Source organism: Neophocaena asiaeorientalis, unplaced genomic scaffold, assembly GCF_003031525.2.
Source record: "Neophocaena asiaeorientalis asiaeorientalis breed wild unplaced genomic scaffold, Neophocaena_asiaeorientalis_V1.1 scaffold303, whole genome shotgun sequence".
Lineage (NCBI taxonomy): Eukaryota > Metazoa > Chordata > Mammalia > Artiodactyla > Phocoenidae > Neophocaena > Neophocaena asiaeorientalis.
In genome coordinates this window covers 1,709,763-1,733,976 of record NW_020174420.1, presented here as the reverse complement: position 1 = coordinate 1,733,976, position 24,214 = coordinate 1,709,763, and the positions used below count along the sequence as shown (strand labels likewise).

The following is a 24,214-nucleotide window of genomic DNA, read 5'->3' as shown; positions in this document are numbered from 1 at the left end:
GTCTGTAGTAATGTCCCCTCTTTAATTCCTGTTTTAGTAATTTAATTCTTCTTTTTCTCTTGGTCAGTCTAGCTAAAGATCTGCCAGTCTTCTTGATCGTTTCAAAGAATCATCTTTTAGTTTTGTTGATTTTATCTACTGTTTTCTATTCTCTATTTCATTAATTTCTACTCTAATCTTTCTTTCCTTCTACTTGCTTTGCTTTACTTTCCTCTTCTTTTTACATTGTTAAGGTGGAATTTTAGATTATTCATTTGCGATCTTTCTTCTTTTTTAACATAGGCATTGACAGCTATAAATAGTCTGCTTAGCACTGCTTTAGCTGCACCCAATAAGTTTTGGTATGCTGTGCTTTTGTTTTTATTCATCTCAAAGTAATTTCCCTTTTGATTTTTTTCTTTGACTCATTTGTTATTTGGAAGTGTGTTTCTTAATTTTCATAGATTTGTGAATTTCCCAAATTTCTTTCTGTTATTGAGTTCTAATTTCATTCCAGTGTGGTCAGAGAACACACAATTGTACGATTTACATTTATTTAAGTTTATTGAGGCTTTTTAATGGTCTAATATGTTGTCTATTTTGCAGAATGTTCCATGTACACTTGAGAAGAATGCGTATACTGCTATTTTTGGGTGAAGAGTGCTATAGATGTCTGTTAAGTCATTTATTTATAGTTTTGTCAAGTCTTCTATTTCCTTGTTGTACTCTGTCTCCTTGTTCTATCCATTGTTGAAAGTGGGGTGTTGAAGTTTCCAACTATTATTGTTAAGTTGTATATTTCTTCTTTCAATTCTGTCAGTTGCTTCATATTTTGGGGGCTGTGTTGTTAACTGCGTATCTGTATAATTGCTATATCTTTCTGATGGATTAACCCTGTTATCATTATGAATTGTCCCTCTTTAGCTCTAGTAACAGTTTTTTGTGTTAAGGTCTTTTTTGTCTGATACTAGTATAACCGCTCCAGCTTTCTTATGGTTGCTGTTTGCAAAATATAACTTTTTCTTTCCTTTTATCCTTTTACTTTCAACCTATTTGTGTCTTTGAACCCAAAGTATATTTCCTGTAGAAGGCATATAGTCGGATCTTGATTTTTATTCAGGTTGCCCATTTCTGTCTTTTGATTGGATTGTTAAATCCATTCATATTGACTATTATTTCTGATATGGTAGGATGTACATCTGCCATTTTACTTTTCATTTTCTATATGTGTCTTTTTTGTTGTTATGCTTCCCCTATTCTTCCTTTAATGCCTTCTTTTACATTGTGAATCTTTTGTAGTTTAACATTTTAATTCTGTTAATGATGAGTTAAACTCTTGTTTTTTATTTATTTTCTTAGTGTTTCCTCTAGGGCTTACCATAGACAATCTCACCTTAGCAGAATATATTTTAGACTTACATTAACTTAATTCCAAGGAGATACTGAATATCCTATATGTCCTGTATATCTCTATTTTCTCTTCCACTTTTTTGTAATATTATTATACATATTACAACCTGTATATATTACATATGCATTGTTACCATTGCTTTATGTAATTTTACAGCCTTTAAAGATGCTGAGAACAGTATATATTTATAGATTTTGTTATACTAATTTTCTAATTTACAATTTCTGGTTCTCTTCATTTGTTCCTGTGGATTCAAGTTAAAATTGTACTTTCTGGGACTTCCCTGGTGGTCCAGTGGGTAAGACTTCGCACTCCCAATGCAGCAGGCCCGGGTTTGATCCCTTGTCGGGGAACTAGATCCCGCATGCATGCGCAACTAAGAGTTTGCATGCCGCAACTAAGAAGTCTGCATGCCACAACTAAAAAAGATCCCACATGCCGCAACAAAGACCTGGCGCAGCCAAAATTTTAAAAATAAATAAATAAATATTTAAAATCTTACTTACTTATTTTCTTACTCCATACAGCTTTGCTCCCATCTACCTCCTTTGTAGATGTAGTTGTTATTGTGAAATATGTTTCTATATGTTATAGGCCCAACAATACAATTATATGTATATTGTTTTATACAATTTCTTTTAAAATCAGTTAAGAGAAAAAGGAGAAGAAATACACATTTATATTGTTTTTTATAAGTACATAACTACCTTTACCAGTGTTCTTTGGGTTTTTTGTTTGTTTTGTTTTTGTTTTACAAGGACCCAAATTATGGCAGGGGGTCACTTGCTAGTAGCCTGAAGAATCTCAATTAGTAATTCTTGTGAGGCAGGACTGCTAGCAAAATATTTTCAGTTTTTGTTTTCTGTTTTTGGGGGGTGTAGGCAAAGTTTTTATTTCATCCTCATTTTTTTAAAGATAGTTTTGCTGGATATAAGACTCTTGGTTGACAGTTTTTCTCTTTCAGCATTTGCATATGTCATCTCACTGCCTTATGACATTATTTCTGATGGGAAGTCAATTGCTTATCTTTTTTGGATCCCCTTGTATGTGGTGAATCACTTTTCTCTTGTTGTTTTCAAAATTTTCTCCTTGCCTTCAGCATTTTTAGTATGATTGCCCAGGTGTGAATCGCTTCGTGTTTTTGTACTTTAAGTTTGTTGAGCTTCTTAAATGTGTAGATTAATCTTTTTCAACCATTACTTCTTCAAGTATTTTTTCTGCTCCTTTCTCTCACTTCTCATCCTGGTACTCCCACTATGTGTATGTTGGTGTGCCTAATGATGTCCCATATGTATTTTTCTTTTTTTTTGAGGATCTGTTCATTTTTCTTCACTCTTTTATTTTTATCTCTGTTCTTTGAATTGCATAATCTCTATCCACTTATCTTCAAGTTTGCTGGTTCTTTTTTCTGCAAGTTCAAATCTACTCTTGAGAATTCCTAGTAAACTTTTCATTTCAGTTATTGTATTTTTCAATTTCAGAATTTTCATTTGGCTCTTTTTTAAAAAAAAATAATTTCTCTTTATTGATATTCCTTATTTGATGAGACACTGTCATACTTTCTTTTCTTTTTAGTATGGTTTCCTTTAGTTCTTTGAAAATACTTATAATAACTGTTTTGAAATCTTGGTTTGTTAAGTCTGATATCTGTGCCCTTTCAGAGACAATTTCTGTTGTATGCTTCTTTTTTTCCCCCTGCTTATGGGTCATACTTTTTCTATTTCTTTGTATGTCTCATAATTTTTTGTTGAGAACTGGACTTTTTAAGTAATATATTGTAGCAACTGTGGATACTGATTTTCCCGCCCCCTCTCCAAGGTTTGTTTGTTGTTGTTTTCTTGTTTATTCATTTAGTGACTTGGATGGAATATTTTAGTGAAGTATTTTTCCCCATCAATGTGAAGCCTCTGATATGACTGCTAAGAGGATGCAGCTCTGGATATATGCAGGTAACTCTGGGATGGCAGTAGTTTTAGCAGGACTCTCTCAGACTGTCTCTTTCCCCGAGTTCTCTGTTAAACTGGCTGTCTCTGCTGGTATCATACTCGACTTTTAGGCTCCACTAATTGTCAGCTTATTGCTCTATTGTCAACAATGCCCTACTTGTCAGCTTATTGCTCTATTGTCAACAATGCCCTACGACATAAATTGCTCTAGGCTCCGATTCAATTAAACTTGGGTCCCTTTGTGAAGGTAGTTTTTAAAGCCATTCTTTGAGGTTTGTTCTGACCCCAGGAGGGCTCTTCTAAGATTTCTCTTTCCCTGGTTCTCTCTGGTAAACTAGCTGGCCTACAGCTTGTTGTTTTTAATTGCTTACAACCAGAATCCCCATTGTTTTCAGAGCACTCTTAAGTTTGAATGTCCCCATGCTCTGTTCCAAATAAAGTCAGTGATTTTTTTTTTTTTTTTTGTGGGTTTGTGGCTTGTGGGATCTTAGTTCCCGGAGCAGGGATCGAACCTGTGCCCCCTGCAGTGGAAGCATGGAGCCCTAACTACTGGACTGCCAAGGAATTCCCTAAAATCAGTGATTTAGGGAAGAGCTTCGGAGCTCTTAGTTTTTATGGATTGACTGGGCATAATCTCTGAGTCTCTGTTGAGGAGCTGAGGGCAAGGACAGTGGCTCATATCTCTCAGAATGACATCCGGCTTTGAGAGCAGGGTTCTGGGCACTGGTGGTAGCCTCTGATCCTGTCGATGGACATTTAGGTTGCCAGTAAGCCTCTCCCAACACAGAACCCCTGCCCCATGAGCATGTAAGCTGGGACAAGGGTGATCAGTATTCTCAGACTGCCATGCCTGAAATGAAGCCTCTGCCCGTTGGTGAGGGCTGGGTGAAGGAAGGGAGCCCCAATCTTTTGGCTACACTCACCAGGAATTTAGCCTCTACAATTTGGAGCAGAGAAAGGAGGCATTGGTGAGATGCTGGCAGCCTGCTCCTCTCAGTGAGATACCATATCTCTTGACTGGGAGCTGAGGGGAAAAGGAACCCCATTTTCTTGGCTACACTCACCTGGATCAGAGCTTCAGTCATTGCTCTGAGATGGGGAGAGAGGAGGGAGGGAGCAGGTTGTAGCTTAAGTGCCACAGACTCTCACTGTTCTCGCTGAGATTTAGCAGATTTTCTTGAATAAGTTTCTTCATTCGCTGTATGCCCTTAGGAAATTTTCCAGAGACTTTTACAATTGATTTGTAAAATAATCTTTACCAGTTACAGTAGGACAGTGGGTCAACAGAGCGCCCCATGCTACCATTCCAGAAGTGGAAGCCGGGCGTAGGGATTTGAGACAAACTCACTGTAGCTCTCAGCAGTTCAAGAGACATTAGAATTACATTTCAGATCCCTTCTGGGGTTGTTAGAATTAAGCATGATACTGTTACTGAAAGCTTCATGATAACCTCCAATCTCTGAGACACTCGGTGGTGGGTTGAAAACACCAGCCCAGCTGTGGTTCTGCTGATCCTTTGGAATTGCTCTGAGGCTGAAGCAAAGGATTCATTCAGATTTGACGCCTTCATTGAGAGTACTAGGGAGGACAGATAAGAAAATGGGCACACAAATCTGAAAAAGGCCTCACTCTGTGACCTTCTTTCCTCAGGGGTTCCTGTCCTGAACAGACTCCAGCTCCATGCTCACAATGTAATAGGCACCCAGATTCCTGTCTTTCTCCAAATCTGGTCTGAAGAGGCAGGCGTTCCCTCTCCTCTCTTAGGACCTGTCTTCCAAGCTTCCTTTCTACCGCAGATGGGAATGTTTACCCCATCAAGGTAGCATTATTCCTCCCTCCCACAACTACAGCTCAAACTACCTCAAAATCAGTCAGCCCCGTTTCCTATGCCATTACCACCACAGCAGAAACCAGACCCATCACTCGAGGACTTCAAGTGCTTGCAGCCAAGATCCCCTGTCCTACTACCATCCTCAGACAATGTGCTAGCACCAGCCAGGCCACAGGGAAAGTGCCAGCCTCCTCCTGCCCTAGCCCAGGTGAGTGTGCCCCTGCTCAAACCAACCAGTCCTGGCGTCCAAAGCACACCCACCCCTTAGGAACTGGTCCCAATGTCCTCTGGGGTTCCACAGTGCCCTGGCCCACACGGCATCTTCCAGGGACCACCCCACTGGTCCCAATAATTTGTTCCTATGGAGAATTTAACCTCAGTAAGTTTTTACTAGTCGGGCTTCAGTTAAAAGTGATAGAAACAATCCAAACTAGCTTAAGCTTTGGAAGGATCTCGGAGTGGCTTCGGGAGCAATGAGGAGCAGGCCTTGGGCATGGGACCGGGATGTGGAGACAGCAGGCTCTGAGGTCCTGCCTCCGTTTCTCTCTGGGTTTGCCTCTTCCCTCTGCCTTCCATCACCCTTGCCTGGAGGCTGTCAAACCAGCTGTTCAGGAGATATACCCTTACCATCCTCTTCCAGAGAGGAAATCCACCCACTCTGGGCATTTTCTGCCATCTGCCCTCCCCGTGGTCTGGCTTCTGTTGTTCCATCAGGTACTGTCTGCCCAGCCGCATGGCTCTAGCTCTGGCCAAGGGGTCTTTAGGGTAAAAGCCATCCTCTCCTCCCATCTCCCCCCGCCTCACTCTGTGACCTTCTTTCCTCAGGATCATCTGCAGCCTCTGGCCTCCTCAGGAAGAGGACTGAGGCAGGAATGCCTCAAAGTCCTTCTCAACCCTGGCTGCATGTGACCATCACCTAGAGAAATTTACAAAACACCAACTGCTCAGGCTCTAAACCAGATCAATTAGTTGACCCTTGAACAACATGGGGGTCAATCCTCACCTAACATAGAGTTGGCCTTGCATAAACGCGGTTCCTCCTTATCCGCAGATTCAACCAACCAGGGACCATGTAGCATTTACTGTTGAAAAATATGCACGTATGAATGAACCCACGTTGCGCAGTTCAAACCCGCGTTGTTCTAGGGTCAACTTGTAATTTGAATCGCTAGGCACAAGTCCCCCACATTGATATGCACCCCCCCACCGCCAGGTGATTCCAATGTACAGCCAGGGTTGCAACCACCGCTATAGAGACCGCAAGATACCCCAGGTGAAGATAAAGAGCGTTTACTTGAAGAGGTCCTGAGATACACCCTCCGACCCCTAACACAGACATAAGGTCTTGCTGCCATTGTTTGGATCCTCATATTCCAAAAGCAACAGCCCAAAGAATCCCTCAGCTTCCAGGAAATCCTCAAAATATGTCCCTGCAAAACACTGTCACTTTATCTTACTTTGAAGCCAGTTGCTAAGGCCCCACCTGGGGCAAATATCCAGTAGGAGTTGCTGGTTTTCAAGGTGCTCAGGAGAGGTGCTGGCTCCTTCTGACCACTGGGATTGGAAGGCAAGTGGGCTACAAAAGGAGGTTTTCCCTGGAAAGGGGGAGAGGTCCTTCTGGTTGGAGAATCTGCATTTTTGTCTCTCCTTGCAGGTCACTGTGGTCATAATAAACCCTCTCCCCTCCATCATAGACCTTCCCAGTGGAAACACTGGGAAGTCCGGTGCAGAAGGAAGAAGGTCGTTAGAAGTGGGTGGTGTGGCCAGATAAGCCTAGGGTCGACCCTGGGGCCTCAGTAGCCCTCTAGTAAGCTTGGGGTCTGTTTCCCCTGAGAAGGGGTGAGAATGTGGATGGTTCAGTAACACTAACACTGATTCAAGCAACATTTATTGCTTGGCTACTTGACCAAAGTCACGTGGCTGATTTACAGTGTATCTGTTTCGCTTCAGGTGGAAGTGTAAGGGAATAGAAAACCTTGCTGGAGGGCAGTCTGGAAACGTATATCAACAGCTAAAAAATGTTCATTCCCTTTCACTTAGGAATTCTACTCCCAGGAATCCATCCTAAGAAAACAACCAGAAATGAGCCATTTAGTTTCCGGCAGCACATGTGAAATTGACAGCGCATCCATCACGATGTTGGGCTCTGGTTGCGTCATAATACACGTTTAGTATGTGGACTGACAATGGAAGCTGGCTCATAATTTAGCGCTGAAAGAAAAGAGGCACAAAAACGTATACAATATGCATACACATAGAGTAATAGACCGTGATTTCTGTGGGTGGTGGTATTGACTTGTAATATCTTCATTGTCCTTTCTGTTTTGTACAATCAGCACTTAACCAATTTTATAATCATAAACAAAAGGTAAGCGTCTTTCAGTGTGGGGTGTGTGCGATGTCGAGTCTCCAGGACAACTGGGCCGCGGGGGTGAGGTGGCAGGCTGGGCGGCGCCAGGGTCGAGGAGGCGAGCGGGGCCGACACCGCGACCCTCGCCCGAGAGCGCCCGCCCGACATCCAGAGCGCGAGCTGGAACCTCGGCGGGCGGGCGGGCGGCACCTCGCAGGCGGCGGCGCCTCTCAGGGGTCGTCCCCATGCGGCTGGCGGAGAAGGTGTCAGCTAGGTGCGGCGACTCGGCGGCCCAGCGGCCCAGGTGGGCCTAGGAGCGGGTGTGCGGGCGTCGGGGCGCGGGAAACCGCTCGGGCCTCCCGGAGCGACCGGGCGTGGAGCGGCTGGGGTCGGCCGAGTCAGGCTCGCCTCCTGAGCGGTGCCCGGGGCCTTAGACGACGGTCGCGTCCCCATTGCCCTGCCGCGCAGCGCGCCCTGGCCCGGCCTCCAGAAAGGCCTTCGTGCACGTGGGGGCCCGGCCCGCGCGGGCCCCGCAGGCCGCCGCTGCCCGGCTCACTCCCGCCTTCCTCCCCGCGCCTGCTCTAGCTCCGTGAGTCTCGCCGAGGTGTGGGACCAGAGGGCGATCGGGAGCTACCACGAGCTGTTCGCGGCCTCGTTGGGCAACCTGGAATGGTTGCGGTTCTGTCTAAATCGGCACCGGGGGAAAATCCCGGCCGATGACAAGGTAAGGGCTCGGAGCTCAGGGGCGGGGACCGAGGTCGTCTCCACCCCACAGAGAGCTCCGTGCGTAGTAGCTACCTGGCGAAGAGTGACAGTGGAGCATCCGGAGATGTCCTTTTCTGGGTAGACGGTCCTAATTCACCTTCCGACCGTCTGGAAGGCCATTTTGGGGGGAGCGAGGAAGGGTGAGCGATACGGGAGTGGGAAAGGGGTACGTGCGATTCCCCGGGGGCACAGAGAAGAGGGGGAGGGTAACCCCAAGAAATTGCTCTCTAGGTTAGGCTGTGGGCCCTGGGTGCCAGTCCTGCTCAGCCTCTTCCCGCCTCCTCTGGCCCCCACAGGGTTTCACTGCCATCCACTTTGCAGCCCAGAGCGGCAAGCTTGCATGCCTGCGGGTCTTGGTAGAGGAGTACAAGTTTCCCGCGGACCTGCCCACCAACAGTGGCCAGACACCTCTACACCTTGTCATCCACAGTGACAACAAGACCGTGGCCCTGCCCTGCGTTCACTATCTGATTAAGCAAGGGGCAGCCCTCAACACGTGAGTCCAGCCTGTGAGGGGAGAGTGGCCTGGAGCCTGGGCAGATAAGAACCCCACCTCCAGGCAGGCAGATCCAAGCAGGACAGGCAGAGGGGCTGTGGGGCGACAAGCACTGATTCCCACGTGAACAGTCAGAGAGCCCACATGGTGTCGTGGTTAAGAGATTTTGGGAGAGGACAGACCTAGTTCGTGTCCCAGCTTTGCTACCTGCTACCAGACAGAAAAGCCTCAGGCAAGTCACTCAACCCTAAGCCTCAGTGCTCTGGTTCCCAAACCTGTCTGTACACTGGAATCACCTGTGCCAATGTACCAATGCCTGTGTTCCAATCCAAAGGTTGTCATTTAATTGGTCTGAGGTGTGGCCTGGACTCTGGAAGGCTCAAAAGATCCCCAGCTATTTCTCATTTGCAGCAGAGTTTGGGAACTACTTGCCTCAGTGTCTTCAACTGAAATTTGGGGGGATGACAGTACCCGTCACGTGAGACTATTGTGATAACTGAGAAAATGCATGGAAAGCGCATGGATGGCATATAGGAGACTGCATTCATTCAAAATACTTACCCAGCTGTCATGTGCTAAGCGCTGCGCCAGAGCTGAGGAACACAGTGGTGAACATACAGCAATGGTCCCTGCCCTCGTAAAGCTGGTACACTAGCGCAGGAGCAGACAGCCAATTAGCAAACTGATGAATGAGCAAAATGACAGAGTGTGGTAAGTGGTTATGAAGGGTGTAAACAGGGTGGTGGGGTGGTGAGTAAAGCGGGCAGGGAGAAGATCTATTTGGGAAGAGCAGTTACCTCTAAGGAGAGAATGGAGAGGTGAGCCAGCCTAGCAAAGCCAAGGAAGAGTGTGCCGGGCAGAGGTGTAAAGGCCATGCTGGGAGAGAGTGGGGCAAGGTCAGAGGGCAAAGTTGGGGAGGAAGCAGGGCCCCGGCCATGCAGGCCTTGTGGGCCGTGGCTAGGTGTGGGGAAGGGGCAGGAGGGCTGAGTGGTTTAAGAGGAGATGAGGTTAGTGGTCTCTGAGCTCCAGCCAACCAGCTCTCCTTCTAGTATTTCCTCACGGTCACACACCCCATAATCAGACTTTTGCTGTTCATTTGGTACAAACCCTCCTTCTACAGTTGAAGAAACTGAGGTACAGAGAGGAGAAGGGACATGCCAGGGTCACCCCGTGGACTGGTGGCAGAGCAGGCCTGGAAGCTGGTTGGCTCACCTATCTGACAGGCAGATGCCCTTGGTCCTTCCTTTCTGCCCTCCTCCCACCCCCACCCCGGCGGGGCCCTCCACAGTCAGACATGCAACGGCTCCACACCCCTGCACCTGGCAGCCCGCGAGGGCCTGCTGAGCTGTGTGAAGGTCCTGGTGCAGAAAGGTGCCAATGTTCATGCCCAAGATGCCATGGGCTGCAAGCCCATCGACTACTGCAAAATATGGAACCACCGCATCTGTGCCCGGTGAGGCTGTGAGAACCAACCCTGCCTGTCACCCTTCCCCAGGGCCCTCACCCAGAGCTGAGCATGTAAGAGGAGGGTCTGGGGATGAGCCTGCAGAGGGCGCCTCTCCCCAAGATGCTATTCCCAGGGCTCTCCACAGGGCCTCACCCCTGGGGTTTAGCACTGCCCTGAGGCCTCAGCTCCTCGGCAGGAGGGTGGTGATCCATCAGACGCTTTAGCCAGAGGGGCCTCGGGCAGTGGGGATGGGTCATCTTGCTCATCTCACCTCTGGCAGCTCTGCCCACTCCCACCCAGGCCCTCAGCAGCAGCCAGTCTTCCCTGCCCAGGGCGAAGCTCAGTCACTGGGGAATGACACGCCCCTGCCTCGGCACCAGGTTCTTGAAGGATGCCATGTGGAAACAGGACAAGAAGGACTTTGCCCATGAGATGGGGAAACTGAAGAGGCTCAAGAACCAGCTGGCCCTCATGGAGGAGGACTACCTGACTGAGTATCAAGTAAGGGGTAGGGCCAGTAGGACGGGCAGCGGCACCGGCCATCCAGGCATGTGAGCAGAGGAGGCAGGGACCCACATGCACAGTTAGTTAGAAGAGTGGCTAGAAGTGGTCCCATCCAGAAGAAGCCTCCCTCACCCCCTCCTCTGAGGAGGAGGGCGCCGAAGGGATAACGCTCAAGAGGACTCTTTAAAGGTGGGCAGCAGTTGGCCACATGAAGAATCAGGAAAGGACTAACCTGGTAGAAGGAACAGAGAGCCCTGCGGAGGGGCAGAGGGGCACATGAGAGCGTGGAGTTTGTCAAGAAGTGCAAATTCAGTACAGCCAGGGGATCAGATGTGAGCTGGAGACTGAAGCTAGAGACCCGGCAGGGGCCCAGATCAAGGTCAGGCCTCAGCTGGTACAGAAAAGGAGAATAGAGGATTTTAAGCAGGTGTAACTACACAGGATGTAAGAACCAGAAAACCCCAAAAGAAGATGCTGGGAATCCTAAGTGGATCCAGGAGTTGGGAGGGCTTCGGGGCTGGCAAAATCCGGTACTCCAGCTCTTCCAGCTGCATTCCTCGCCAAATTTCCCTGTCCTACCCTCCGTTGTCAGTGTCACCCAGCCTTCATAGTCATGTATGTATCCAGAGGAGGCAAAGCCCATCTGTTCCTGTGGCTCTAAGACTTCCCAGAAGCCGCTTGAAGATCTCCCCTTATCTCTTATTGGCCTCAACTGGATCATGTGTCCATTCTTTTTTTTTTTTTTTTTGCGGTAGGCGGGCCTCTCACTGTTGTGGCCTCTCCCGTTGCGGAGCACAGGCTCCGGACGCGCAGGCTCAGCGGCCATGGCTCACGGGCCCAGCCGCTCTGCGGCATGTGGGATCTTCCCGGACCGGGGCACGAACCCGTGTCCCCTGCATCGGCAGGCGGACTCTCAACCACTGCGCCACCAGGGAAGCCCCATGTGTCCATTCTTGTTCCAATCCCTAGAGCTAAAAGAACGCCATGTGTTGACTGACTTAGGTCTGGGGCGAGGCTGATGGAATTATTATGATTGGCTTACCCTGATCAGAGCCTACATCTGAAGCTGGGTCAATCTCCAAACCACCTGACTGCTTAGCAACAGTCTGGGAAGTGAGACACTGAGATGGGGAGGGGGGAAGGGATCGGTTCTGTGACAACGAGTCGAAGGTTCAGCTCTAGTGGAGGCAAGGACAGAGAGCATCACCACCCAGCCTGGAGAGCCAGCCAAAACTGTCTCTCTCCCTACACTGACCACTCAAGGCCCACCACTTCCAAGAAGCCTGCCCAGATTAGCTCCATCCAGTTCCTAGCCTTCCAAACTTTTCTGCTTTCTCCTTCCAGGGTCAAGGATAAGTCTACATCACTCATTTGCCTTTTTCCCCATCAACCCAGAGACTCTCTTAGGGCAGGACATGTCTCCACCAGCAGACTGGGAACTCCTTTAGTGGGGGTGGAGGCTGGTCTCCCCCATTAAGACTCAAGTTTTTCCATAGGGCAAGGACTGTGTCTCCCCCCTCAAGTTGGAGACCTCACCTAGGGCAGAGGCTGTATCTCCATCAGATTGGAGATCTCTCCTATGGGAAAGGCTCTGTCTGTCCCATGAGCCCAGGGGCCCCCTCCAGGCAGTGGCTGTCTCCCCAACAGAACAAGGGCTCCCACAGGCAGGGGTTTCTCTCATCAGACTCCGGGCTCCCCGGAGGCAGGAAGGTATCTACTCAGTCAGAAACCTGAGGTTTCCCGGGCTGCAGCCACAGGGCCCCCTTCCACAGAAGCACACGGGGAGCAGCCCTCCAGAACTATCTCGTGCCTTCTGATATTGCAGAAAGAGCACCAAATTCTGAGAGAAGCTGACTTCAAGAAGTGGCTCCATCGCAAGCTGCTGCCCCAAGGCCAATCCCTGATCCGCAACACTCAGGGAGAGCCCCGTCCTCCACCCCAGGCCAGTGTGCTCTCCAAGACCCCCAAGCACGGGGCACTGTGGCCTCCCAAGAGCTTCTACCCCTCCCAAGAAGCGCGCCTGCGGAAGACACTGCAGCCCTGTCAGCCCTCGGTGATGCCTACACCCACCTGCAAGCAGCTCATGGTCAGGCGGCCCAAGGAGTGGAATCTCAGCAACAACCCTGACAGGTCCCCCACCGCCCAGATCGGCTACCCGCAGGGCATCCGCCTGGGCGTGCATCCCGACCCCAGGCCGGAGCACGACTTCCGCTGCTTCCTCGAAGTGAGGTCCGACGGGCACGGCGGTGCGCTCCTGCGCACGGTGGCCGGCAACCAGGTGGCGCCTGTGCCCCGGCTGCCTTTAGAGGTGATAATCCGTGAGCTGTACCCGTCGCTGCAGCCGTGCAGGATGAAGGTACCCCAGGGCTTCTGTTCTGTCACCATGAGAGAGGTGCCCCGGAAGCGGCGCCTGGGTGATGGCACCTTCTGGACCGACACTCTGAGCATGAACCTGCGAGAGACATTTGACGAAGGCTTCCTGGCAGCTGTGCGAGCCCATCAAGGGCTCCCCACTCTGCCCTCCCCCAAACCACCCCCCACTTAAACTTATTTTGGTAGCCTCCCGACTGGAGGCTGCCCAGTGAAGGCTGAGGTGTGGTGATTCTGTATGGATGGGGAGGAAGGGGAGTGCCCACAGGCTGCCCACCCCCAAGCTCAAGGATCGGAGCCCCCTCCCCGACAAAACCCAGCTCCCAGGTCTCCCCTCTCTCCACAAAGGAATCTCTTGGACCCCCCCAGGAGATCCAAGTTAGGGCAGTAGCCCAAGGCTCAGAGTGGGGATCCTCCTCTATCCTGGGCCTTACCATCGTAAAAGTGACACCTTGGTGTCCCCATTTCCCTTCCTCACACCCAACAGCTCACCAGGGACAAGGATTCCAGGATGAGGGACCACTGGGAAATTCTGCCTCTTGTTCATATTAAGTCCTTCCTGCTGCAGGTTCTAAGCCTCACTCTGCATCTCCAGAACAGGGAGGAAGAGAGCTAACGTGTCACCCTGTCTTTGGCTTCCCTGCCACCATGGGCTGCCATCCTTCATTCCCAGCTGCCACTGGGGTTTCTGCAGCACAGGGAGGCACAGGCAGCCTTTCTGGAGAAGGGAGGGAGGACCTATGGCTTCAGTTTGAGACTGAAAGCACTTGTACTTTCTCCAGGAAGCTATCCTGGGTCCCCTGCTATCCCGTGTACACACCACTACAAATCATTCATTAAACAAACATTTATTGAGTACTTTCTATGTACCAGGTGCCAAGCTAGGCACGGTTGATACAAAAACTGAAGGACGATTCCTGCCCTCAAGGAGCTTACAGTCTAATGGGGAGATAAACCAGTAAGCAGGCAAGTAAGCCCAGAGTGATCTGTGTGGTGAGAACTGACAGAGAAGGTACTCAGGCGAGCAGAAGAAAGGGAATTAAAGTGGCATCTCTGGATACAGGAGGCTGAAAATCAGAATGCAAGGTGGCAAGTGATGAGGCCAGAGAGGCGAGCGAGAGCTGGGACACCACGAGCCTCACGAGCCATGCTCAAGGGTCTGGACTTTATCCTGACGGGGGGAGCCATGGAAGGTTGTAAGCCAGGGAGTGACTAGATCAACCATGCATTAGAAAGACAACTCTGGCTGTGGGATAGAGAAGCAGGAGGAGGCTGTCACAATAATCCAGGTGAAAGGTGCTGACAGAGGGGGTGGCTCAAATCAAGAGATGTTAAGAAGGGAAACTTGACGGTTGTTAGAGATTGGATGTCGGGGCAGAAAGAGAAAGCAGGTCTCTGGTCGGGCTCCTGAGTGATCTTGGGGCCAAGGCAGGTACCCAGAAAAGGCTGGTTGCAAAGGGTGGCACCAAGGGCTCTCTGGGCCATGAGAGTTGTCTGTGTGCCCAAAGGCAGCAGAACTGTGGTTCAGAGGACCGAGAGGGATGCTGGGGCTGGCTGTCGGCTCTCAATTCCTTGAAACCGTCAGCACGGATGGGCTCCTCCAGGGAACACACGACCGAACCCTGAGAAACCCCACTGCGCGGGGGGTGAGTGGAGGGGCCTGCACAGGACCCGGAAAGGAGCAGCCAGAGGGGGAGAACCAGCCACAGCAGTGCTTGGGACGCTGGGGGTGACGAGCCCTGCCCGATGCTGCACAAATCCAGGAAGAGGAGATATGAAGAGGGTCCGCTGGACTTAGCACAAGGTCACTGCTAAACCCCAGAACACTGGCAGTGGAGTGAATGGAGGGCAAAGCCACACCATTGGGGTGAGAAACAAAGAAATGGACAGCAACGGAGAGCAAGGCCAGCTGCTGGCCAGCAGTCAGGACACTGGCCTCCAGTGTCCTCCACCTTGTCCTCCCTTGTCTGCATAGGACAAAAGGGCCTGGCAATCTCAGTGCCACTGACAGAAGGCCAAAATGTACTGCTCCTCCCCAGGAAAGGGGAAGGCTGGTATTTTTAAGGGAACGGGAATGCTAGACCCAAGGAAATGAAGGGCTACGGTGGGACTTGAGGCAGCATGTAGAGGTAAGATTTTCAAGCACAGAGGTCTTCCCTGTGGCTGAAAGGTACCACATGTGTGCAGTCCATCTCCACACCTGTCTGCTTTGCTTTGAGGTATAGGACATGTCCGGTAATGGCTCTCGTGGGGACTTCATTCGCATATGTACTGCTGAGTACTTGTAAGGCACTGTAGCTGGAACGCAAGGTCAACAAATGCTGGCCTGTGCCCAGGACCTGGCCTAACTTTTTAGGAGACTGATCACCTCCCCAGGAGCCAAGACCACTGAGAAGAGAGGGCCAGCCCTTGTGTGCTGTTACAGTGACAAACAGTTTCTCTCACCAGCCCTGTTTCTTACAAAACAGGCTGTAGCCCAGGCTGCCAAGAAGCCAATTTTTAACGTTTCTCCTCGAGCCTGAGACAGAATTCAGCCAGAAACCACTCTCTTCCCTAGGCGAAGACATAAATAGGATACTGTACATGTTCTCCTGAAAAATCTAACCCAGTCCCACACCATCCCCTCTCTGCCCCCAGTCTGACAGTCACGGAGCCCCGAGGAAAGAAGAGATGGAAGGAGAGAGAAGGGGATTAAGAAAGGCCGCATCCATCCCCACTCCCCCACCTCGCCACTCCAGGCTCAGCTCCTCATCTCTGTCCCCTTCCCACTAAGGGCCACAAGAACAGTCCCTTCGGAAAGGCAAGACCCAAACCCAGAAAAGGAGCCCCTGGCGCAGAAAAGCCAGTCCAGGCGGAAGGTCAGCAGGAAGAAAGGAAGATGAACTTTCAGGGTATTAAGGCAAACAGGGCCACCTAGAATCTTTATTCAAACGGGAATCAGCACTTGGACAGAAATCGCAGTTCAACAGCAAAACTTTCTCTTGCAAGTGCTAAGCCACGGCCCCTCCCCATGGCCATCTGCCCATAGCAGTTATCACTGTCTGCTCTCCAGCTTCACAGCCCCTGCCCTGCCTGCCCTGGCTGAGCCAGAACTCCGGACCCATCACAGGAGGGGGCGGGAGGGCCACAGGAGCTCGGCTTCTGCACACCCAGGTGGACCACAGCCTCCTGGCTAAGCAGGCACCGCATCCTCCCTGACACCCTCTGAGGTCTCAGCCTCCGGCAGCATCAGATCTGAGCCAAGCTGAGCCTCCTGAGGACGGTGGGGATGGGGGCTTCCGGGGGAGTCGAGGGAAGGAGGGCCAGCGCTGGGGGAAGGTGCCTTCCAGCTCCCGGCACCCACCTACTGCAGAGGCCCAGGGGCCTGACTCTCCTGATCTTGCCCCAGCATCCCCTCCGCAGAAGTTCAGTACATCTTCTGCCGACTGGGTAGAATGGCCTCTTTGATGAAGGAGGAGACAACCAGGATCCCTAAGCGTTTGCCCCGCTTGCCTTTGGTGAAGTAATTGGAGACCACGTCATCTGTGGAGACACAGGCAGGGAGATGAGTGTGTGTGTGTGTGTGTGTGTGTGTGTGTGTGTGTGTGTGCAGGGAGTGTGTGTGTGTGTGTGTGTGTGTGAGTGAACACAGCTCTGCCCACCCACCCAGAGTCCAAGTGTCTCCATCACAGGGCAGGCTCCAGCTCCCCCAGCAACTCAGGCCTTGCTGGCGTCCTCCCACCAAGCCTCCCACCTTACAAACCCCTTCTTACCTCCGGGCTGCATGGTGGAGGGCAGGACGTTCTCCCCAGCCGACAGTGACACAAAGAACGCAAACGGGATTATCCACAGACAGAAAGTGAAATAGGCCAGGACCTGGCAACAGAGACACTGAGATGAGGGTGCCCCTGGAGATGCCAAGGCTGGGCCAGGTGTGCTCACCGTGTATCTTAGAGAGGTGGTCAAGCGTGCCCCACACTTGATCTCTGAAGGAGACCAGGGCCCGGGAAGCAGAGACAGGACACCCCCAGACATGGAGAAAATTCAGTGGCGAAAGGTGGAGACCAAAGATGACTGTGTGGCCACAATCCCCAAATCGTGGTCACTAGGACAAGCAACTCCTCTGAACCAAAGGAGGCAGATGGAGGGCAAAACCATGAATGACCCATGTTCCCTAGAGAAGCGACCTTGTTCTTCCCCAGGGGTTCAAACTGGAGTAGCAGGGTTCAGGGTTGTGGCCCACCCCTGCCCTGTGAGGTCTGCGTCAGACCAGGCCACCCCACCGCCCCTTCCTGACCTTAGGATGCTAGGCTGGGATGCTGGCATCCCCAAAGGACTCACTGGGAGACAGCAGTGTCCTCCCCACCGCAGCCAAAGGGGTGCCTGCTTCTCACCCTCACTGCTTTCTAAAATCACCTATACCATTTTTTTAAAAAAATGTGTCATCCCTGAATAAACTCAGTTTCAAATCATAGTCAAGTTCACAAAGAAATCACGCAAGTCCCTTTTACTCGCTCTGTCCCGGTTAGTAGTTTGATGACGTACTGAATACTTCTTACCTCTGAGAAGGGATAATATTCCTCTGCAAAAAACTGAAACGCTAGGTAATGATTCACCACCACTAGCCCTGTTGAGGGAATGAAGAGTCATTTATTCTGGGGTGGATAACATAAAGCAGACTTTCAACCTTCACAAGGCCCTGGAGGTTGGAAGCCGACTCTTAGTCCTGACCTCACACCCAGCTCAGAGTATGGCTCCGTGCCAAGCGCACTGCTGTCCAGAACCCAGTTTCCCGTCTGTTAGAATGGAAGAACTAGCCCCACCCCACCTGCCCGCTACAGAGGGCACTCATGAATCCAATCAGAAGTAGGTAAAACACTCTTTGAATATTATAAAAACGAGACTCCAGCGCTACACACTCCAAAGCACGGTGCCAGTTGACCTGGTCTTTAGCAGCCATGAGTCCTGAAGAGAGATCCGCAGGGCTGTGTGGGAGGGTGTCACGGGCGTGCAGAGCACACGCTCCCAAGGAGTCCACTCCAGACGGGGCAGCAGGGAGGAGGCTCTCACTCCTCAGGAATGAAAGGGCACAGTTTGCTAGACGGTTTGCAGTGCAATCTTAGGGTTCCTCAAAATTCTGGGGGAGGGGTCCGTCCTCAGGATAAGGTTCACTGGTGTGAACTGGTATGTTCTGGATCCCACCACCTCCTTAGCATGCAGCCAAATTCAGAGAGAGATCCCGGGGACTCGCTGCTCCGAGACAGGCATTCCTGCCGGTTCCCACGGTGAGGTGAAGGGCAGGCACCAGAACAAGGCATCCCCTCACACCCAACACGCCTCACATACACCTCACAGCCAACTGCCACGAATCTTTCCTCTTTTCTCCTCTCTTGCCTCTCCCCTTCTAAGGCAGACAACCACAGCTCTGCCGCTCCTAGCTGCGCTCTAGGGCGAGGGCATACTGGAAGATAGGATGGTACCTGACACCCACAGATCTTCAGAAAAACTCTCCCAGGCATCTTGAGGGCAAGTCAGGGGAGTGACAAAGGGAAGCCAAGGGAGCTCCCCAAGGGGTGGGGGGATTGGGGAGCACCCTCCCCCCTGGGAAGACGCAAGAGGAGCCTGGTCTCCAGGGAAGGACTCCTCACACCAATCCCCGCAGAACAAATCCTTTGGTGGAATCACACCAAGGCACTCAGTCCTGGCTTTAACACCGTGCCCTCCTTGTGAGTAACAGTCTCTTTCCAGATTCTCTCACAGAAACAGAAAAGCAGCTCTAAGAAACCCCAATCAATCTGATATCTTGACCAAAGGCTATGATAACCAGTAATGATTAAAGGGACAAAAGGCAATCCCGGTAACCAGATACTGTCTAGAACCTTTTCCGAGAATAACTATAGCATCTATGTGCCAAATGAGTCTCCTAAACATCACTGAACAGATGGAGAAGCTAAGGCCAGAGACGGGAAGTGACCCCCTGGGGTCAGAAACTGGTGGCCAGGGTCCTCCAAGCTGGGCCTGTCAACCCCAAGGCAGCTGTCTGCAGGGACCCCCAGAGCCCCAGGAGGCTCGTCTTAATCACGACTTTGGGCCAGAGGACTGGATGGGGAGCTGCCTGCAGGCCAGGGAAAGGCTTTGGGCTTTTCCTGGCCAAGTGGTTTCTTAGGGGCTATAACTGCTCGGCCAACCCACCTCTTTTCCTTTCTCAAACCCTTTGTCAAACTTACCTCCCTAGGAAAGCCCTCCCTTTCTGAGTATCCCAGCCCCCCAAATTCTAGTCATTAGAGCCAACACGGGCTCTAGGCTCCTCATGTGTGAGAACCCCAACCTCCAATCAGCCTGGTCTCCTGGAGGACCTCAGTGGTTTGCCTCTTTTCTTTATATCCCCTTCAGTGCCCTAGACTGAGCTGGGCACGTCCAACCAACTCAGTTGCCTCCCCAACTATGTCCCCTCTCACCGCACGACAGGATGAAGTTAGGCGAGGTCAGCATGATGAAGGGGAAGGTCTGGAGGAGGCCAAAGTAGACAAGGTTGGTGAAGAGGCCCACACCAATCATGTAGGTGGGGAAGCGCTCAAAAACGTAGAGGCCAATCAGCACAGCTGTGGAGAACTGAAAACAACCAGAGGCACACAGTGTGGGGAGCTTCTTCCAGGCAGCCTTTCTGGACTCACTAACCCCCAGTCTATTCAGGGCAACACTCTGTTCATGTTTCAGTCTCTCCTTGTTTCACAGCCATAGTTCTGACCTCCCCAGCTAGTCTCTCAGCTCCCAAAGGGCAGCACTTTTCAATCTCAAAGTTTGTTTGACAGCAACCCACAGTAAGAAAAATAGTTTACACTGTGACCCCAACACATGTACATATACATGATCAAAGTTCAGATTTCAATTCTAGTCTTGCCCATTCCTTTTTTTTTTTTTTTGTGGTACGCGGGTCTCTCACTGTTGCGGCCTCTCCCGTTGCGGAGCACAGGCTCCTGACGCGCAGGCTCAGCGGCATGTGGGATCTTCCCGGACCGGGGCACGAATCCATGTCCCCTGCATCGGCAGGCGAACTCCCAACCACTGCGCACCCAGGGAAGCCCTCCTTTTTTTTTTTTTTAATGCTGATAATGATCTACTGAATTGATTGCACAACCCAATAATGAATCCTTCCTGCAGTTTGAAAAACATTGTTCTGAAGGACTTACAGCTGTCAGTGCTCAACAAAAGGCAGGCAGTTGGTTGAATGAAGGTCTAATTCCTGTACCAACACTCATGAGCTGGGCCTCTGAACCCAGAGCTGAGAGCTATGGTCTTGTCTCCACCACTAACTCCCTACCCCAGGCCATGCCCAAAGTGGAAGTGGCTTTTGACAGCAGGTGACTTGTGAGGCACTGGGCTCGTCCTGTCCAAACGTGTCCCCAGACCCTCCCCAGCCTTTCCTGCAGCTGCAGAAATCTGTCCACCAGCAGTCACGCCTGTGGCTTGGACATCAACGGCAAGGATTGTGTCTTCAGGAAGAGAAGCCTTCCACGAGCCCTGAGCAGGGCAGGGCCTGGGGCAGGGAAGGTGTCTCCCTCTTAGACCAAGTCACTTGATCCAGTTAGAAAGAGGGCAAAGAACAAGTACTCAAAACTGTCCTTAAGGTCCCTCTCAGTTCTAAATGCTGTAAGCAGAGCAAGGGGCTAAGACCACTGAAGGTGGTCAAACAAAGGCAAAGCCACGGTCCTGTCAACAGAGAATGGGCACTCAGCTCTCGCCTTAAGGAACCAAGAACGAGGCCCGCAGTGAAGCGATCCCACTTGGGGAAGGAGGCCAGGGAAGACCTAGGCCCAGGAGAGCAGACCCAGGGGTACAAGGTACAGGGCAGGGAGATAGGGGGTGATGCCCTCAGAAAACAGCAAGGACACAGGTCTCATCACCCAGGCCAAACTTTCCCCAATTCCTCCTTTTGAGGCAGGGCAAGAGTGAGGGGGATCCTGAGGAAAACTGCCACTTACCCAGATCATGTATTTTATGATCCTGCTGGTGGCCACTGTGTATTCTTCTATCAATTCTGCCAGGTAATAGAGTCCGGCCGCTGGCGGGGGGAAGCAAGCAGGGAGAACATTAGCCAGGGTCACTCCCACCATGCTGATCACCCCTCTCTCTGCAGCTGGATTCCATTCAACCTTTCATGACTCCATTAGGTAAGGACCAAACCAAACAATCCGTGTGTTACCCTCCCAAGTCGGAAGTAAAACTTTGTCAGGGCAACTAAGGAAAGATTTCATAAAAGTGAATGGAAACCTGTATTTGATGCACAAACCTAACCTCTGGCCCATAAAAGGGAATTTCTTTCACTCATTCAGTAAATATTCGCTGGCATTTAGTATGCGCCAGCTGCTGGGCTGAGAGCTGAGTACAGTACGAGACAGACGAGGTCCCTTCCCTGACCAGCTTTGCGGGGGGTGCGGGGGTGTTGAGTGGGAAGGGGAGTCAGACGATCCCAGTAGGACAAGTCAAACCCCATAAGGAGTGCTTCCCGGAGGAGGTGAAGTCTCAGCTGAGATCAAGAGTAGGAACTAGCCAAAAAAGAAAGCCCGTCAAAGTCAGAGTGGGAAGCACCAAGGGCCCGAGGCGAAAGGGCGGGGGTAAGTGTCTGGGAAAAGTTCGGTGCGGCCGACCCCGCGACGGAGGGCGCGGCAGCGGTTGGCCGTGCGCGGGCAAGGGGCACTTGAGTCAGCCTCCCCTGGGCACCGCTGGGGCGCACTCTGTGACTCCTGGAAGGACCCGAGGTCAGGCTAGGCTACTGGGGTCAGGAGGAGGGGCAGGACCAGGCGGGGCAGGAAGGGGGATGCGAAGGCCGGAAGGAACGGGCGGGGGTCTCCCGGCTCTCTCCGGCGCCCTCGTGATGCGACCCCCGGCGAGCACAGATGCCGGAGCTGGAGCCCGCGCGGCCCGGGGTCGCGCACTCTCACCGACGGCCAGCGTGATGAAGGCCACCTGGATGAAAAGCGACAGCCAGCTCAGCACATACATGTCGAGAGCAGCCCGGCCCGAGCACCGCCCCCAGCCGGGTCCGGACTAGCGCCGCCCGCCGGCGCGGAGGGCCAACCGCTGCTGCCCAGACCGGCGCGCGCCCGCGGACCGCCGGGCTCCCGAGGATGCAAAGAGGGGCGGGTCGGCAATGCAACCACGGGGAGGCGGGACGGTCCTGAGGCGCGGGGACGCAGCGCTAGTACCGGAGCTTGGAACGTAGCCACCGGCCCCTCCCTGTGCACTCCTGCGCCAGCCTGGAGTTGCCCAGGGCTTTCTTTTGCTCCCGCAGGTAACAGGAACAAAACTGTTGAGTGCCTAACGTGTGCCAGGCACTACGCTAAAAGCTAGGCTGTAGGTTCATGATGGAAATTAATCCGATGATGTAGATCATTTTATGGATGGGAAGCCAGGGCCTAGGAAGGTTACTTTGCCTCAGGTTATTGTACATCTAGGAAGAGGCACAGGTAGGAATTGGGGCACCTTTGATTAGTCATCCTCAAGCCTAACTCTCCCTCTCTGTTGACTTCGCCCATTAGGCGCTGAATGCATTTACTACACCTCTGGAAGAGCTAACTGAGGGGCCCCAAGGAGCAGGGCAGCCCTTGTCAAGAAGTTCCCCATCTGGTGGCCGAGATAGGCATGCCAAAATAATGTATAACGGGCCCCTGGTATGTTTCTTATCTCAAAATTTTTTCATGTATAAAAATAAATAAATATTCTTCAGAAAAATTAAACATAGGATTACCATGCTATCAAGAAATAAAGAAGCCCTTATGTATTTTTTAATCGTGGTAAACTATACATAACATAAAATTTACCATTTGAACCATCTAAAACGTACAGATCAGGGCTTCCCTGGTGGCGCAGTGGTTGAGAGTCCGCCTGCCGCTGCAGGGGACACGGGTTCGTGCCCCGGTCTGGGAAGATCCCACATGCCGCGGAGCGGCTGGGCCCGTGAGCCATGGCCGCTGGGCCTGCGCGTCCGGAGCCTGTGCTCCGCAATGGGAGAGGCCACAACAGTGAGAGGCCCGCGTACGGCAAAAAAAAAACAAAAACAAAAACATAAGATTACAAAGCAAAGAAATTACACTGAAATACAGATATCAAAAAGTTTTTTAGAAAACTGTGTGATATAATAATATATATGTTTCTTTATTAAAGTGTAACATAACCCAATCTAACAGAAAGTCTAATAACTACCTCCCAGTGACATAATAAGAAACATATATTTGGTCTCTGCCCCCAGTTCCTGACACAGAACTCCTAAATTCCTCGGAATTTCCTGGGTGATAGGAGCATCTTCTGTTCTAATGAGGTGACTCTTGGTGGGTCCTGGTTAGCTTCAGTAAGGGGGCTGGTCACCAGATTGGAAGCTTGGAACTGTTTCTTCTTTGGCCACACTGCGTGACTCGTGGGATTTTAGTTCCCCGACCAGGGATCGAACCTGGGCCATCAGCAGTGAGAGCGAGGATTCCTAATCACTGGACCATCAGGGAATGCCCTAGAAGCTTGGAACTTTCAATCCTACCCTCCATCCTCCAGGTAGGGGAGAGGCACTGGAGATTGACTTAATAATCATGAGGAAGCCTCCATGAAAATCTTGAAACCATAGGGTTCGGAATGGTGAATACATCCACATGCCGGGAGGGTGGTGCACCCCAACTCCACGAGGACGGAAGTTCCCGAGCTCAACCCTTCCAGACCTCACCTCTTCTCTGGCTGTTCATCTGTGTCCTTTATAATATCCTTTACGATAAACTGGTAAACTAAGTAAATATTTCTGAGTTTGGTGAGCCATTGTAGCAAATTATCGAACCTGAGGGGAGGTATGTGGGAACCCCCAATTTTGTAGCCAAGTCAAACAGAAGTATGGTACCACAGGGACCCATGACTGTGACTGGAATCCGAATTGAAGGCAGTGTTGTGGGACTGGGGTCTTAAAGCTGTGGAGTCTGACGATACCTCCAGGTAGATAGTCTCAGAATTGAATAAAATTATAGGACACCCAGGTGGTGCCCAGAGAGTTGGAAAATTGATTGACGTGGGGGGAAAAACCACACATTTGGTGTCAGAAGTGTGGTGAGTAAAGAGACAGTTTTCCTTTACTACCACAATGACAAAGGAGGGATGAGT

General features: G+C 51.1%; 2 protein-coding genes across 2 annotated transcripts; one reads left to right on the top strand and one right to left on the bottom strand.

Moving 5' to 3' along the window:
• Positions 1-7,762: 7,762 nt before the first annotated feature.
• ANKRD53 (ankyrin repeat domain 53) lies at positions 7,763-13,274 on the top strand. Its single transcript, XM_024756414.1, has 6 exons — positions 7,763-7,821; positions 8,103-8,241; positions 8,579-8,778; positions 10,067-10,231; positions 10,606-10,726; positions 12,555-13,274. The coding sequence occupies exons 1-6, from the start codon at positions 7,763-7,765 to the stop codon at positions 13,272-13,274; spliced, it is 1,404 nt and encodes a 467-aa protein (XP_024612182.1).
• A 657-nt stretch (positions 13,275-13,931) lies between these two features.
• Positions 13,932-22,081, bottom strand: TEX261 (testis expressed 261). The gene is made up of 6 exons (XM_024756411.1): positions 22,021-22,081; positions 21,061-21,140; positions 19,537-19,690; positions 17,638-17,705; positions 16,852-16,954; positions 13,932-16,621 (listed from the first exon to the last, which is right to left on the bottom strand). The coding sequence occupies exons 1-6, from the start codon at positions 22,079-22,081 to the stop codon at positions 16,506-16,508; spliced, it is 582 nt and encodes a 193-aa protein (XP_024612179.1). The 3' UTR covers positions 13,932-16,505.
• Between the last annotated feature and the right edge of the window lie 2,133 nt (positions 22,082-24,214).

What these genes read in the sequence shown, in the direction of transcription:
- ANKRD53 (XM_024756414.1), top strand. Translation starts at nt 7,763, where the DNA reads ATGCGGCTGGCGGAGAAGGTGTCAGCTAGGTGCGGCGACTCGGCGGCC. An exon ending in AAATCCCGGCCGATGACAAG is followed by an intron (nt 8,242 to 8,578) that starts GTAAGGGCTCGG and finishes TGGCCCCCACAG; the next exon opens with GGTTTCACTGCCATCCACTT. An exon ending in ACTACCTGACTGAGTATCAA is followed by an intron (nt 10,727 to 12,554) that starts GTAAGGGGTAGG and finishes CTGATATTGCAG; the next exon opens with AAAGAGCACCAAATTCTGAG.
- TEX261 (XM_024756411.1), bottom strand. Translation starts at nt 22,081, where the DNA reads ATGTATGTGCTGAGCTGGCTGTCGCTTTTCATCCAGGTGGCCTTCATC. An exon ending in AATATTATCCCTTCTCAGAG is followed by an intron (nt 16,955 to 17,637) that starts GTAAGAAGTATT and finishes CTCTGTTGCCAG; the next exon opens with GTCCTGGCCTATTTCACTTT. An exon ending in CTCCACCATGCAGCCCGGAG is followed by an intron (nt 16,622 to 16,851) that starts GTAAGAAGGGGT and finishes GTGTCTCCACAG; the next exon opens with ATGACGTGGTCTCCAATTAC.